This window comes from Littorina saxatilis, linkage group LG10 (genome assembly GCF_037325665.1).
Source record: "Littorina saxatilis isolate snail1 linkage group LG10, US_GU_Lsax_2.0, whole genome shotgun sequence".
NCBI classification, from domain to species: Eukaryota; Metazoa; Mollusca; class Gastropoda; order Littorinimorpha; family Littorinidae; genus Littorina; species Littorina saxatilis.
In genome coordinates, this window is record NC_090254.1 from 22481066 (window position 1) to 22496752 (window position 15687).

General features: G+C 44.5%; 1 protein-coding gene across 1 annotated transcript in view; it reads left to right on the forward strand.

Annotated features, from left to right (window-relative positions):
- Positions 1 to 13705, forward strand: part of LOC138978431 (urease subunit alpha-like) — a 36296-nt gene extending 22591 nt beyond the window's left edge. Inside the window, exons 16-21 of the mRNA XM_070351174.1 lie at positions 466 to 670; positions 1767 to 1865; positions 2366 to 2465; positions 6093 to 6199; positions 10867 to 10984; positions 11479 to 13705. Coding sequence (XP_070207275.1) covers positions 466 to 670; positions 1767 to 1865; positions 2366 to 2465; positions 6093 to 6199; positions 10867 to 10984; positions 11479 to 11603 — 754 coding nt within the window. The 3' untranslated portion in view covers positions 11604 to 13705. The remainder of the gene's footprint in view (positions 1 to 465; positions 671 to 1766; positions 1866 to 2365; positions 2466 to 6092; positions 6200 to 10866; positions 10985 to 11478) is intronic.
- The last annotated feature ends 1982 nt before the right edge of the window (positions 13706 to 15687 follow it).

Genomic DNA, 15687 nt, shown 5'->3' on the forward strand with positions numbered 1-15687 from the left:
TCCAAAATTGTGAAAACATATACTACGAATGTGTCTGTGCGTGTTCGAGCGTTATTGTGTGTGTGTGTGTGTGTGTGTGTGTGTATGTGTGTGTGTGTGTGTGTGTGTATGTGTGTGTGCGTGCGGCCGGGCGTGCGTGCGTGCGTGCGTGCGTGCGTGCGTATCTTTTTTAATCCTCGACCTTTTGTCCCGTAGACGTTTTGCTGTTGACCTTTTGTCACCCTCGACCTTTTGTCGCACTCGACCTTTTGACTCTTGACCAAATGTCCTCGACCTTTTGTGCCTCGACCTTTTGACCCTCGACCTTTTGGTTCTCACCCATCGTATATATCTCTCATCAAAATCTCATGTCCAATATAGGCAATAAAACCTGACGGACATTAAGCCCCCAGTTTGCAGTTCTTTCACAACCTCTACAAACCCCCGAGTTATTTTCAAACCTCGTGTATTTATCATGTCTTCCAGAGACTCCAAGGAGGACGTGGCGTTCGCCGAGTCACGCATTCGGGCCCAGACGATCGCGGCGGAGGACGTTCTGCACGACATGGGTGCCATCAGTATGATCGCCTCGGACTCTCAGGCCATGGGTCGTGTCGGAGAGGTCATCACGCGCACCTGGCAGACCGCTGACAAGATGAAGCTGGTTAGGGGACGGCTGCCCGAGGAGAAGGTAAGAGGACATGAGAATGAAATAAAAAATGGATAACAGGGAGGGTTGAAGGCCCCCCGCGGGTTAGGGGGAGTCCCATATTGGTTGGGACGAGAAAGAATTTACCCGATGCTCCCCAGCATGTCGTAAGAGGCGACTAACGGATTCTGTTTCTCCTTTTACCCTTGTTAAGTGTTTCTTGTATAGAATATAGTCAATGTTTGCAAAGATTTTAGTCAAGCAGTATGTAAGAAATGTTAAGTCCTTTGTACTGGAAACTTGCATTCTCCCAGTAAGGTAATATATTGTACTACGTTGCAAGCCCCTGGAGCAAATTTTTGATTAGTGCTTTTGTGAACAAGAAACAATTGACAAGTGGCTCTATCCCATCTCCCCCCTTTCCCCCGTCGCGATACAACCTTGATTGGTTGAAAACGACGTTAAACACCAAATAAAGAAAAAAAAGAGGGCTGAAGCAGCCTGCATGCAACTGAGGTACACACACACACACACACACACACACACACACACACACACACACACACACACACAAAAGGAGAAAATGAAGAAGAAAAAAAGGAAATGAGAATTGTGAGTGGAAGGTCATACAAGTTCGTGCATGCAGTGGAGGCGAAGAAAATGTGACATTGTACTAAACTTAGCCAACAAATTATTGCGACAAAGTTCGCACCCAAATTAAAGCATTAATTCCCGTGTCATTGAATTCAAACTTTCTATGCCAGTGAAGGCCCTTCACTTGACCATCTGGATCACCTTTCGGATTAAAGATTTATTTTACAGGTGACCGCCTGTCAAATCAAGGGTAACCGGGATCGATGGAAGTTTGTTTTCGTTCACAGTTATTGCCTTTGTCACGCTCTAAAGTCGGGGTAACACCCGAAAACATGCCCCTAATGGTTTCCCCGTGAGGGCGTAAAACAGCAGTTATCATCAGGCCTGGGGGCTACGAAGTGGAGTGACATCTAACGTAGATGACTATAGGTCGACGTGTTAATGAATGATTTGTTTTGTCTATGATCAAACGTTTCAATACCTAACCTTTGTCGTTTACGGATTGTTGTTGCATGTATACTGTATGTAATCTTTTTGTTGTCAGGGAGAGAATGACAACGTTCGCATCAAACGCTACGTGGCCAAGTACACCATCAACCCTGCCATAGCTCACGGGATGTCCTCTCTCATCGGCTCCGTTGAGGTGTGTACCAAATGTGTTTTTCTGTCTGTTTGTCGGTCTATCTGTCTGGCTGGCGGGCTGGCTGGCGGGCTGGCTGGCTGGCTGAGATTTCTTCCCCCTCTCTCTCTTGTTCTCTCAACTCGTCTATCTGTTCGTCTGTGTGTTTGTTTGCCTCCCGTAATTTTCCTTTCGGTCTGTTCGGAATATTTTCGAGCGAGATTGTTTTAAAGATAATATTCTTTCCGTGTAAGCCATCCTCTGAATCATCATTAAGGCTTTTACATAGGATCAGTTTATAAACATACGAGAAACCTGCAGCCTGGCTGCTCTCTAGGCAGAGTTGGAATTGTATGTGTTGATTTTGTCAGTTACACCTTAATTAATCTTTTAAATTTTAAAGATACGCATTTCATCTACGAAAGCATGACTAGGTTTGTGGCAATTTTTGCGGACTTTTACATAAGAAGAAAGTGTATTCGAAAGTGTTTTACCAAACGAAAAAAAAATCTGTATTTTTGCAGGCGAACAAAATGGCTGACCTTGTTCTATGGAGGCCAGCGTTCTTTGGCGCCAAGCCGGAAATGGTCATCAAAGGGGGACAAATTACCTGGGCCCAGATGGGTGAGCGGACAGCAGTTAATCATTTCTCTCTCTCTCCCCTCCTTCTCCCCCCTCCCCGCGTCTCGCGCTCTCTCTCTCTCTCTCTCTCTCTCTCTCTCTCTCTGTCTCTCTCTCTCTTTCTCTCTCTCTGTCTCTCTCTCTCTCTCTCTCTCTCTCTCTCTCTCTCTCTCTCTCTCTCTCTCTGTGGCGGCTCACAGAGTCTCCCCGTCTCCCTCAGTTCTGCTTTCAAAAATGACAAATGTGTTTCATTCCCCAGGGGTTGTGTCTGGGGTGGTAACTTACCACGACGCTTCATTTTTGCCGGGCACTCTCCGTGTCTCTCTCTGTCTGACTGCTGGATCTGTCTGGGTCTATCTTTGTCTGTCATTTTCCTCTCTCTCTCTCTCTCTTTACCTATCTCTGTCCCCCTTTTCGTCTCTCTTTGTCTCTCTCTGTCTCTCTACCGTTTATCGGGTCTGCCTGGCGGTTTGTCTGTCCGTCTGCCTGTTTGTTGGCTGGTCTTGTCTGTGTGTCAGTCCGTATGTGAGTAGTACAAAATATGTGTCTCTTTTTTTTTCAGTCAGTGCTTGTCTGTCAGCCCACTTCCCTTCTCTCACTGTCTGTGTGTCTGTCTGTCTGTCTGTGTGTCTGTCTGTCTGTCTGTCTGTCTCTCTCTCTCTCTCCGTCTGTGTGTCTGTGTGTCTGTCTCTCTCTTTCGTTCTCTCTCCGCCCTCTCTCTCTCTGTCTCTCTCTCTCTCTCTCTCTCTCTCTCTCTCTCTCTCTCTCTCTTTACCTCGCTCAGCCATTTATTTGTGTGTATGTAACCATATTTTTTCTTGTTTATGCCTATCGGTCTGTCCCCCCCCTCTCTCTCTCTCTCTCTCTCTCTCCCTCCCTCTCTCTCTCTCTCTCCCTCCCTCCCTCCCTCTCTCTGTCTCTCTCTCTCCCTCGCTCTCTCTGTCTCTCTCTCCCTCTCTCTCTCTCTCCCTCTCTCCCTCTCTCTCTCCCTCTCTCTCGCTCTCTCTCTCTCTCTCTCTCTCTCTCCCTCCCTCCCCCTCTCTCTCTCCCTCCCCCTCTCTCTCTCCCTCCCCTTACTCCCCCTTCCTCGCCCCCCCCCCCCCGCCTCATCTGCCTCACACCTAATTCCTTTTCGAAATGACAAATGTGTTTCAATCCCAAGTGGGGCGTGTTGCCGACTAACCCAATTACCTTCTCTTCGCTGCTTTTTCGCACAAGCTTTCCATCTTCATTTTTTTGGCGCTGACACAGGGTAATAACCCATCTTGATGGGGTAATTTAACCCCAAAGGGAAACAGGAATCAATTGCTTGTAGAAATAGCCAGGATTCTGATGCGTGTCTGGATTTAGGGCTGTGGGTTAATTGCTTGGTGCACTGGGGCCTCTTGCCTTCCACTGTGACAATCTGTTGCTGTTACATAATTGTAATGGATATTTCTGTGTCAAATTGTTGGCATTGGAAACCCAGACTTTTATGATTACTGCTGAATATGTTCAAAAGTATTTTAATAAAATTAATGAGAAGCAGAAAAACCCTTATGGAAACAATGTTTTCTGGACGTTTGCAGCGTGTAAAAAGTTGCCCTTTTTTACATTTAGTCAAGTTTTGACTAAATGTATTAACATAGAGGGGGGAATCGAGACGAGGGTCGTGGTGTATATGTGTGTGTGTCTGTGTGTCTGTGTGTGTGTTTGTGTGTGTGTGTAGAGCGATTCAGAGTAAACTACTGGACCGATCTTTATGAAATTTTTCATGAGAGTTCCTTGGTATGATATCCCCAATTCTTTTTTTTTTCATAAATGTTTTTTATGACGTCATATCCGGCATTTTGTAAAAGTTGAGGGGGCACTGTCACACCCTCATTTTTCAATAAAATTGATTGAAATTTTGGCCAAGCAATCTTCGACGAAGGCCGGACTTTGGTATTGCATTTCAGTTTGAAGGCTTAAAAATTAATTAATGACTTTGGTCATTAAAAATCTGAAAATTGTAATTAAAATTATTTTTTTATAAAACGATCCAAAATTACGTTTATCGTATTCTTCATCATTTTCTGATTCCAAAAACATATAAATATGTTATATTCGGATTAAAAACAAGCTCTGAAAATTAAAAATATAAAAATTATGATTAAAATTAAATTTCCGAAATCAATTTAAAAGCAATTTCATCTTATTCCTTGTCCGTTCCTGATTCCAAAAACATATAGATATGATATGTTTGGATTAAAAACACGTTCAGAAAGTTAAAAAGAGTAGAGATAGAGAAAAGCGTGCTATTCTCCTCGATCAGCGCAACCGCTACCGCGCTTTTCTGTATTGTTAATTTCACTGCCTTTGCCACGAGCGGTGGACAGACGATGCTACGAGTGTACGGTCTTGCGCAAAAAAATGCAATGCGTTCAGTTTCATTCTGTGAGTTCGACTGAGCTTGACTAAATGTTGTATTTTCGCCTTACGCGACTTGTTAATAGCTTTAGATTAATTTTGCTTGGTAACGATATCAATAAATCGCAGGATAATGGTGTTGAAAAATACCCACAAGATTATAAACAAAGCCAAAGAAACACTTATACCTTCTTACGTTAATGATGAATGCGGATGGAGTGTTGACCCCTTCATGTCATGTCTTTTTCTCAACTCTCTTCATCCCCACCACCATCCCCTCCCCCTCCCCCCCTCCCCCTCCCCCTCCCCCTCCCCTTGGGCAGTACCCCGTATCACTCCCCATACCACTCACGCACCCCGTCCTCAATCATTAGAACACAGAAGCGGTGACTAATGTCTAATAACTCATTATTTGACGTTGCCCAATACACCGAAAGAAGTAAACACACAGAAAAACAAAACAAATCAACAGTATTTTGCAGCAACATCAGCCACTCCGCTTTGTAATGAACAGCACCCCTACCCACACAGCTCCTATTCGTATTTGTTACAACGAGACTCATCACTGTTATCATGGTTTTTGTGGATAAACTTAGCTTTGTCATCTCGATTGTGCGCTTTTTTTTTAATCCACAATCTCCCACCTTTGGTGACAGATACTCTAAATCTTCACACGCACGCACGCACACACACACGTACACACACACACACGCGCGCGCGCGCATCACACCTTCCCTCCAACCACCAACAGCAACAACAAGCGACTGGCACGGTTGGCCTAGAGGTAAGGCGTCCGCCCCGTGATCGGGAGGTCGTGGGTTCGAACCCCGGCCGGGTCATACCTAAGACTTTAAAATTGGCAATCTAGTGTCTGCTCCGCCTGGCGTCTGGCATTATGGGGTTAGTGCTAGGACTGGTTGGTCCGGTGTCAGAATAATGTGACTGGGTGAGACATGAAGCCTGTGCTGCGACTTCTGTCTTGTGTGTGGCGCACGTTAAATGTCAAAGCAGCACCGCCCTGATATGGCTCTTCGTGGTCGGCTGGGCGTTTTAAAAAGCAAACAAACAAACAAACAACAAGCTACAACCACCACTGTATTTCACAACATCACCCACTTTCTCAGATCTAATGAGCAACTTCCTACTCCTCCACCCTCTTCGCTGACGCATACACATACTCCACAAATAATCTTAATTCCTCCGTATTAGCCGAAATAGCCTAAACGATGTGTTTATTTGCAGGCATGCCGAATGCGTCCATACCAACTCCGCAACCAGTGAAACAACGCAAAATGTTTGGCGCCTACGGAAAAGCTGTGGGTGCGCACTCGGTGGCTTTTGTCTCCAAGGTAATGGAAGACAGTGTGATTCAGTGTCGTCGTTGTCGTTGGAGTTGGCGTTGGTGGTAGAGTTAGTCATTGTTTTGTGTTTTGTTGTTGATAGAGGTGATGATGGCGGTGGTGACGGTGCCTGTGGTATAGTCGTTTATGTCGATGTTGTTGTTGTTGTTGTGGTGGTGGCGAAAGCGGCGGTGTTTGTGGTGGTAGATGTAGTAGAAGGGAAGGTAATAAAAGTGGTGGTAGTAACCTGCGTGTGTGTGTGGGGGGGGGGGGGAGGGGGGAGACAAGCATCTCTCAGATACTAACAGACGGACCTTCATGAAAACTGATGCATAGATCTACATTTTCCAGTCAATTTCCTAACTGAGGGCAACTTTTCTGCGGGCGGGCGCGCACGCGCGCGTGTGTGTGTGTGTGTGTGTGTGTGTGTGTGTGTGTGTGTGTGTGTGTGTGTGTGTGTGTGTGTGTGTGTGTGTGTGCGTGTGTGTGTGTGTACGTGCACGTGTACATGCGTACATCCGTACATGCGTGTGTGACCGTGTGTGTGCGTGTTTGGTCGTGAAATGTCGAGGGGGAGAAATCCGAACGACACTTTGCTGGACTACTTTGACACTCAAGCTGAACAGACCAAAAGAAACACTTTTTGCTTGAGGGGGTTGTGAGTATTCTTTTGTAGACACAGGTCAACCTTTTCTTGAGGCATCGATGATGGCTCAAAGAGACGACGTGCCTGCGGGCGTGTTTGTATAGTATGCAATGGCTTGTCTGTTATTCTGTTTAGTTGTCTGCCAGAGTTAGTCAAACTACTTGTCAATATCCTTCCCCTTCCGTCAGTCATCTCCTAATGGAAGTTGAATCATAGGTTGTTCTGCTTCCTAAGAAAGTGCACTGAGAGCGCATAACAACGACAAAACACATCTTACATGTTACAAAAGGTCAATCCGATATGAACCAAAGATAACGTTTTGTTTTTGAGACTTTACTGTTACGCAATGTCGGCTAATCCGTAATTTATATTCAGATTTTGTTTTCGAGATTTACGATTTAATTAAGGATATAAATAACGGAACATCTTCAAGTCCGGTAGAAAAAAACCCCATCCTGAAGAAGGGGCTTCAGAAACAGGTTTTCAAGCTGTGCTGTTGATGTTTCGCATGTGCTTGAGTTGAAGGATGCTCGCATCTCGTGTAAGAGCGTGAACAGACCTGCTGTGATGAACACGATTGCTTACACAAGAAGGAATGAACCTTTAAAGTTGAAATTCGAAGACTATAATGAAATCGGTTTTAATGCTATCTGTCCCTGTGGAATTTCCAGGAGTCTGGCGGCTGAAAACCTGATAAACACGCGGTATGCTTTGCTGCAAATTAACAGAGAGACAGAAAACGTTCCGCTAAGATCATCACTTTTGAGAGAGAGAGAGAGAGAGAGAGAGAGAGAGAGAGAGAGAGAGAGAGAGAGAGAGAGAGAGAGACAGACAGACAGACAGACAGACAGACAGACAGACAGACAGACAGAGAGACAGACAGACAGAGACAGAAAGACAGACACAGGCAGACACAGACAGAGACAGACAGGGAGGGAGGGAGACGGACAAACGTACGGACAGACGGACAGACAGAGGGAGCGTCAAAGGGAGAGGGAGAAAACTAGACGGACGAATGGACGATACCATAAGCTTGAGCTTGTTGATGATCCGTAACATGTATCATGTTCAAATACATATGAATTGTTGAATAAACACTGTTTAAACCAATGGTCGGTCAGACAGGTAGAGAAGCAGACAATGGACGGTCAGACAGGTAGAGAAGCAGACAATGGACGGTCAGACAGGTAGAGAAGCAGACAATGGACGGTCAGACAGGTAGAGAAGCAGACAATGCATGATGTTCAGAAAGATAGACTTGTATGTGTTTCTTTTGGAAACATTGAGGCAAGCTTTTCCACGTGACATCATGAACAAATCACGAGCGAGCGGCGTGTCTCCTAAACGTGGATGGGGACCAGGAAGAAAAGTTTATGATCTTTCATAATTCATTTTAGAACACTGTAACCAACGATTACAATAGAAACGACGGAAGTTATGGGTCAGGAGAGGGAGAGAGGTATGGACAGAGCCAGGGAGGAGAAGAGAAGGAAAGGGTGGGGTGATGGATACAAGAAAATATAGGTAAAACAAAGACAGACACACAGAGTGATAGAAAGACAGAAAACCAGACAGGCTCGAGTGCAGAAAGCAGTTAGACAGACAGACAGACAGACAGACAGACAGACAGACAGACAGACAGACAGACAGACTCTCTCTCAGTCTCTCTCTCTCTCTCTCTCTCTCTCTCTCTCTCTCTCTCTCTCTCTCTCTCTCTCTCTGGATTCCTTCTCGTCTAAACAGACAGACAGACAGACAGACAGACAGACAGATAGACAGACAGACAAGCAGACAAACAGATATTAGAGTCGCAGTCAGGCAGAAAACCACAGACATAAACGAAACCCTCAAACAGAACGGGAAACCACTGACAGAACGAAAAACCACAGACAGAACGGAAAACCACAGACAGAACGGAAAACCACAGACACACAAAACACACACACACACACACACATACACACACACACACACACACACACACACACACACACACACACACACACACACACACACACACATAAAAAGCGAACAAAAAACAGACGGAGAAAACACTCCCTCTTCAATACCCAAGCATCGTTGTTTGTTGCAAGTAACGGATGTCTTCTCTCCAGAACCGACCGAAATTCATCGCGAAGGTCTTCAGTTGGGAATTGGCAAGCAAGCACACGAAGCCTTATCGATCGAGCTCAACCCTATAAAGCGACCGTCACTCTCTTCAGTGCATTGTGTTTGAGGTCATTCCGCCACGTCGACCTGAACGATTCGGGCCCGTGCCCGCTGTCGTCTTTTCTTCGGGCTATTCCTCCCGCAGACAGGTCCGGGCACCCGCTGGGGGATTGCCTTTGAGAGCCTGGGTTTAGTTCCTTCAAATTTCCTGCCTCGGCGAATGTGTGTGTGTGTGTGTGTGTGTGTGTGTGTGTGTGTGTGTGTGTGTGTGTGTTTTGGGGGGTGAGTGTGTGAGTGTGAGTGTGTGTGTGTCTGAGTATGTGTTAGTGTGTGTGTGTGGGGGGGTCAGTGAGGGTGCGTGTGTGTGTGAGTATGTGTGTGTGTGTGTGTGGGGGGGTGTGAGGGTGCGTATGTGTGTGTGTGTGTGTGGGAGGGGTCAGTGAGGGTGCGTGTGTGTGTGAGCATGTGTGTGTGTGTGGGGGGGGTGAGGGTGCGTATGTGTGTGTGTGTGTGAGTATGTGTGTGTGGGGGGGGTGAGGGTGCGTGTGTGTGTGTCTCTCCCCCCCTCTCTCTCTCTCTCTCTCTCTAATTCTATCTATCTCTCATTCTCCCTCTCTCTCTTTCCCTCGGAAAGTCCTCGGAGGAACAGCGGAGCTCTCCCCCCCCCCCTCTTTCATGACCTGATTTTCTCTCATTTTGGAAGTTTCAAAGAAGGGGGTTCCCGTATACAGTATACGTCAAACTTCAGCCTCTGCCAACAATTTAGCCACCTCAATTCTCAACGTTTGGCGTGGTTTTGTTTCGTTTTTGTGTTCGTTTTATATTTATTTCATTTTTGTAAGTGATTATAGCGAGCGCTTCTCCCCAACGGAAAATAAAACAAGAAGTTGTGACGCAAGCTACTCTGTTGGGAGATTGCAACAAAAGGGAATATAAAGTACTGGATTACGCGCGGCTTTTCCTCTGAGACTGGGGCCACCCTAAAGGGACGTGCGCTATCAATGCTGCGGATCCTGATGCCTGCAAAACAGGGGCAGGAGATTTTGCCGATTTTAGCATCTCTCTTCAGAGTACAATGGAACTCAGTTTTAAGACCGTCCGTCCCCCAAATGGAACTCAGTTTTCAGACCCTCCGTCCCCCAATCCCAATTTGTTTACCACCTTGAATTTCTTTGTTTTCTTCCTTGCCTCTATAGCTCTGTCAATTTATATCTAGTTTATGAGTCACTCTGTTTTCAAGATCGCCTCAGATTGTTTTAGGCAGTAAGACGGGGGTTCCACTGCCACTGCCACTGCGTCAATGTTGCGAGTGCTTGCAAAAATAGGGGCAGGCTTTTTATTTGATTTGATCGATTTTAGCTGCCCTGTGGAGTGTTGCAAGATGCTTGATAAATCCCTAGTTGTGTCGTATCTCCTCCTCCACGCGACCTAAAGGGTAGAGATTGGGATGGGAGAAATAATAAAGGCGGGGGGGGGGGGGGGGGGGGGGGGGGAGGGGGGGGGGGGGGGGTAAGAGTTGGGTGTGTATGAAAAGTGGGGTGGCTGTGGATGTGCATTTTCCTGCTCAGCATAAAATTGGCTATTCAGATATTTGGGCAACTGATGGCACTGTTCCGATCACACCAAAAAGAACATTTGGTGGTGATTCGATACATTACGGTGATGATGCTTCCTGATGAGACCAAGTAGCGCTGTGATATGCCTTACATGTGAATAGTATTTAAAGAATAAGTCGAGAACAAAACAGAGAACAAGATCGATGCTGAGTCGGCTTGGCACGACCCTCCCCCCCCCCCCCCCCCCCCCCCCTGGGTTCTCGAGACAAGACACACCAACAATAAATATTTCTGTCTGTGACCAGGCTTCCATGTCAACGGTGCAGAAATACGGACTGTCCAAGCGACCGGTGCCGGTGGTCAATTGCCGAGGGATCACCAAAAAGGACATGATCCTCAACGACCTTTGCCCAAATATCACAGGTCAGTATTTCGAGATTCAAGACTCAGTGATCTATTATCGTCACCTGAGGTAAGGACTATTATTTGGTCGTGTCCGATTTCAGACACAGAATCATTGTGCAAATCACTGCAGTTAACAATTTATATTTGTTTATTGGTCACTCTTCAGATGTAAGAGTGAAATTGTAGAGCCAGAGAGGTGCATGATCGCATCAAGTCGCTTTTCAAACATGTTCAAGATAGACTGCCCCTAATCTCAGTTTCACTTCGTTTCAGTGTGGAAGGCAAATCATGTAGCATTAACTTCAAGTGTGACCGACATTTTGTTGGCACGTCATCAACGAAATGCATTGAGAAATCCAAGAAGAAGACGAAGAAGAAGAAAAAGACAAAGAAGAAAAAAAATCATGTTTCATTAAATTGACCTGTCCTTAGTCCTGAGTTTGAAACATTTTCATTTATCTTTTTTTGGATTACACTTACACTTTAATTTATTTTCCTTTCGTTTTTTCCAGTGGATCCCCAGTCATACGAAGTGCACCTCATCACACGGGGGGCTGACGGGAAGGAGGGGAGAGAACTCCTTACCTGTCCTCCCGCCATGCGTCTGGCGCTTGCGCAGCGCTACTTCCTCTTCTGATCGCTTTCGTCACTTCCGGTACAGCACCGCCACTGAATAAGTCTCGTTCTGTTTCTACTGCTAAAATCTTGAGGCCTCTGCACTGACTATCGGCTTTGCTTACTGGGTGACGCTTCTTAGCTAAGATCAACGGTGAACTCGAGTGAAATAATGAAAACTGAAAATCTGTTACATGGACTTGTTACGCTTTCAGTGTTGTGAAAAGACATAATAAAGCATGAATATACTTTCTTGCAAAGGCGTACAATTAATACTCTCGGTATTTTTTTGTTTTAATATAAGCTGTTTTCAATGTAAGCTGTTTTCCCGTTTCTGCTAAGATTAACGGTAAACTAGAAGGAAATGATGAAACCAAAAATGAGGACTGCATGTGTTTGGATTCTGAGATTTGAAATTGGAAGACAACAGTTTTTAATGTTGTGGGAAGACGTCTTGAAGCCTTCTTGTATTACACAGGCGTGCAATACGCGGAATACTGTTTTGATTTCAGTATTATATTATTATTTTCCCGATGATTGCTGGACGCTTCTGATTAGCTTAACGGTGGACTAGAATGAAAAATATATAAAAATAGGTTTTCAGTCTGTTTTGACACTGAGATTTATAATTGGAAGACAGTTTTCAGTGATTGTGTGAGTAAGAAATCACGATGCATTACTGTATTTGCATAGGCGTACAAAGTATTTTCATCGTGTGTAGCTTGATAGTACTGATTGTCTCCTTTTACATGTATATGAACATAATTGTATTCTATGCTTGTCTCTTTGAAATTTCAATCTGAATTTTGGAGCTTCCGGAGCTTCCGAAGTAGAATCCTAGTCAAGATCTGTGTCATTAAGATTGATGTAAAGTGATGTAATTGCGTGTAGTTTTCTGTTTTCTGTTTAAGAATTGACAGAGCAAGTAAAACTGAAACCAAACTGCTTGATTAACAGTGTGTAGATTTTGATGTGCACGCGTTTCTTCACAAATGTTATATAGAATTACTAGGCGACTGTCTTTTCAGCAGGTTGCTGTTTTTCTTAATCTTTTTTTTTTATTTTTTTTTTTACAGCAAACTGAAAATGGAGAAACGTAGACGGTATGGATGTTACAACGCATGCCTGTGGTTTATTTGTTACTGAAAGCTTGTTTGCCATTCATTGTTACATTTGTAACAGTTTCTGCTTGCACATTTTCTCAGTTTGTTTCCGATTTTGTTGCAGTTTGCCCCATCAATTTTGTATCATTTGTGAAATCTTTTGCTATTTTGTTAGGACATTTGGCACATAACAATTTTCTGAAAAGTTGGTAGATCTTTGCTATGTCAGAAACCTAATCACGATTGAGGTGCGTTTATCCTTCGTACTTTTTAGCACAGATGAAGTTTTCTTTATGAACAATTATTTCACTAAATTCAAGGTTGTACTGTTCTGCATGTGTATTATTACGACTGTGACTAAGGCATACACTGCATATACTGTTGAATAATTATGCATCGTATGTTGCTATTTATCTTTATTAATCAGTATTTCAGAACCTCGTTTGTTCCCGCAGTGGGGCACTGCGGTTATGAAATTAAAGGCCCCTCCTGTTTTTGGAACCGCAGGAGCTTTCTAGTTTGCTGTTAGGTAGATTTTTGGTTCCTCTTTCCTGTCATGCTCTCTTTTTCTTCATGAATTCTTTTCTTTTTTCTGCCTTCTTGCCCATTCACCTGTATTTTTTCCAAAAAATCTCTTCTCTTGCCGCTTGTCTCGCGATTCATGTATAGTTTAATCTGTTAGTGTTCTGATGTAAGCCCAGCAGTAGATAGGTTAAGCCTATTTTAACATACTGGAAACTGGTAATCTTCCAGTAGGTATTAATTTAGTTTTACTAAAGCCTGCTGGGACACAAGTAATGGGTTAGTGCATTTGTAAACAGGAATCGCTTGACAAGTGGCCCCCTTCATCCCCCCCTTCCTCGTCCTGATATGGCTCTACGTAGTCGGCTGGACGTTAAGCAACAAATAAACAAACAAACCTCGTTTGTGGACAACAACAACAACAACAACAACAACCACAACAACAACAAATATCAGTGGGCTAGATGTTTGTATTCAGAAATAAAAACGAAATACGAAATGTTGGGTGTTGTTGTTTGCATGCAATTTGCCCCAGTATTTCTCTGTCTCTGTCTCCCTCTCTCTCTCTCTCCCTCTCCTCTCTCTCTCCACCCCCTATCTCTCTCTCTCTCTCTCTCTCTCCCTCTCTCTCTCTCCCGCTCTATCTCTTTCTCCTTCTCTCTCTCTTTCTTTATCTCTCTCTCTTTATCTCTCTCTCTTTATCTCTCTCTCTTTATCTCTCTCTCTGTTTATCTTTCTCTCTCTCTGTCTCTGTCTGTCTGTCTGTCTCTCTCTGTCTGTATCTCTCTTTCTCTATCTCTCTCTCTCTCTCTGTCTGTCTGCATGTCTGTCTGTCTCTCTCCCGCTCTCTCTCTCCACCCCCTATCTCTCTCTCTCTCTCTCTCTCTCTCTCTCTCTCTCTCTCTCTCTCTCTCTCTCTCTCTCTCTCTCTCTCTCTCTCTCTTGTTCACCATAAAACCTTTACCGAACACGTACCCATAAAAGACATTTCAATGAAGAGCACTTGTTTACAGAACATATGAGGTAAGCGATTCCCTGCTATCTTTATCTATATATACGGCTTGTGTGTGTGTGTGTCTGTCTGTCTGTCTGTCTTTCTGTCACTTCGCGATGTACGGCCAAAGTTCTCGATGGATCTGCTTCAAATTTGGTGGGCATATTCAGGTAGACCCCGGACACAATCTGCTCGATGAAAATTTTCAACACGTGCTCTCAGCGCGCAGCGCTGAACCGATTTAGGTTTTTCTGTACATCCATTTCCAGTAACTCTTCCTTATCTTCTCCAGTGTTTTGCGCGTTTATCTCCCTTCCTTCGTGTGGCGTCAATCGCGTACGGTGCGCCACTCACCCGGCGAAGCCGGGTCCGGCGAAGCCGGGTACCCGGCGAAGCGGGTATTCATCTATTGTTAGATATATTAATATTATATTGCACTGCGGGTAGTTACGTACTGAACGCATGTTTTTTAATTCAACACGAAAGAATTAGAGCACGACAAGTCTTAAGCAAGATGGTTTATGCGCCGTAAGTGCTTATGCGGAAACGTGGAATTCAACTGGGAAAAGGCATTAGGATTAGATGCAGTAAAAAACAAAAACACAAAAAAAACAGAGTCGTTGACAGTTTGTGAACAGAATTACGAAGTCTTAGCTGGGTAATTTTAAAATAGATCTTTCCCTTAATGAGTGCATGGGGAATAAGGATACGGTAAATAACTATTCGGCTGAGGATGGGGGTGGGAGGTGGGGGGTCGAGGCCACGGGGCTTATTTTCTTTCGAATCTTGTCTGTTTACAGATAGCCCTCCTCCTCCTCCTCAGTGAAAATGATATAGGCAGTCAAATGTATTTTTTCCCGCAAAGTTATGTATAACAGAATTTAGTCTTAATCCGGGAATTTATATTTTTTTAGACATGAAATCCATTTTTTTTCTCAACGGAATGAGTAAATACATGTATTAGATGATACAGCCTGCGATTCCTTCTTGTTCTTGTATTTTTGTTTTTGCATGTACCCCCATGTGGTTTCTTGAATAAATTGGCCTTGCCTTGCCTTGCCACTATATCTCTCTCCCCGTAACTCGTCCTCTGTGTCTGTCTCTCTCTCTTTCCTGTCCGATACACGTCAGCGCACATAGATCCCTGCGCCTTGAGTCCGAGTCCGGAGATACGCGCGCGATGATTAGACTTCATATAACAATAACACTTCCGCACGCATCACATCAAGACAGCCAGAGCGTGACGACTTGCGCGTGCGTTTGCATGTGTAGTATAAAAACCCTCCATTAAATCTTTACCGGCTACATTCTCTTCAGAAGAAGAATCTGTTCTTTCGATTCACAGTCATTAAACTAAGTACAGCGGCTCGAACTAAGGTTTTTAAACTCGAACGGCTAAACTGATGCTTTACGTCCTCGCAACGAGGCCTCTAAACCTACATCGTCAATTAACGGACGATACGTTTAAGTAAAAGATGAATATCAGT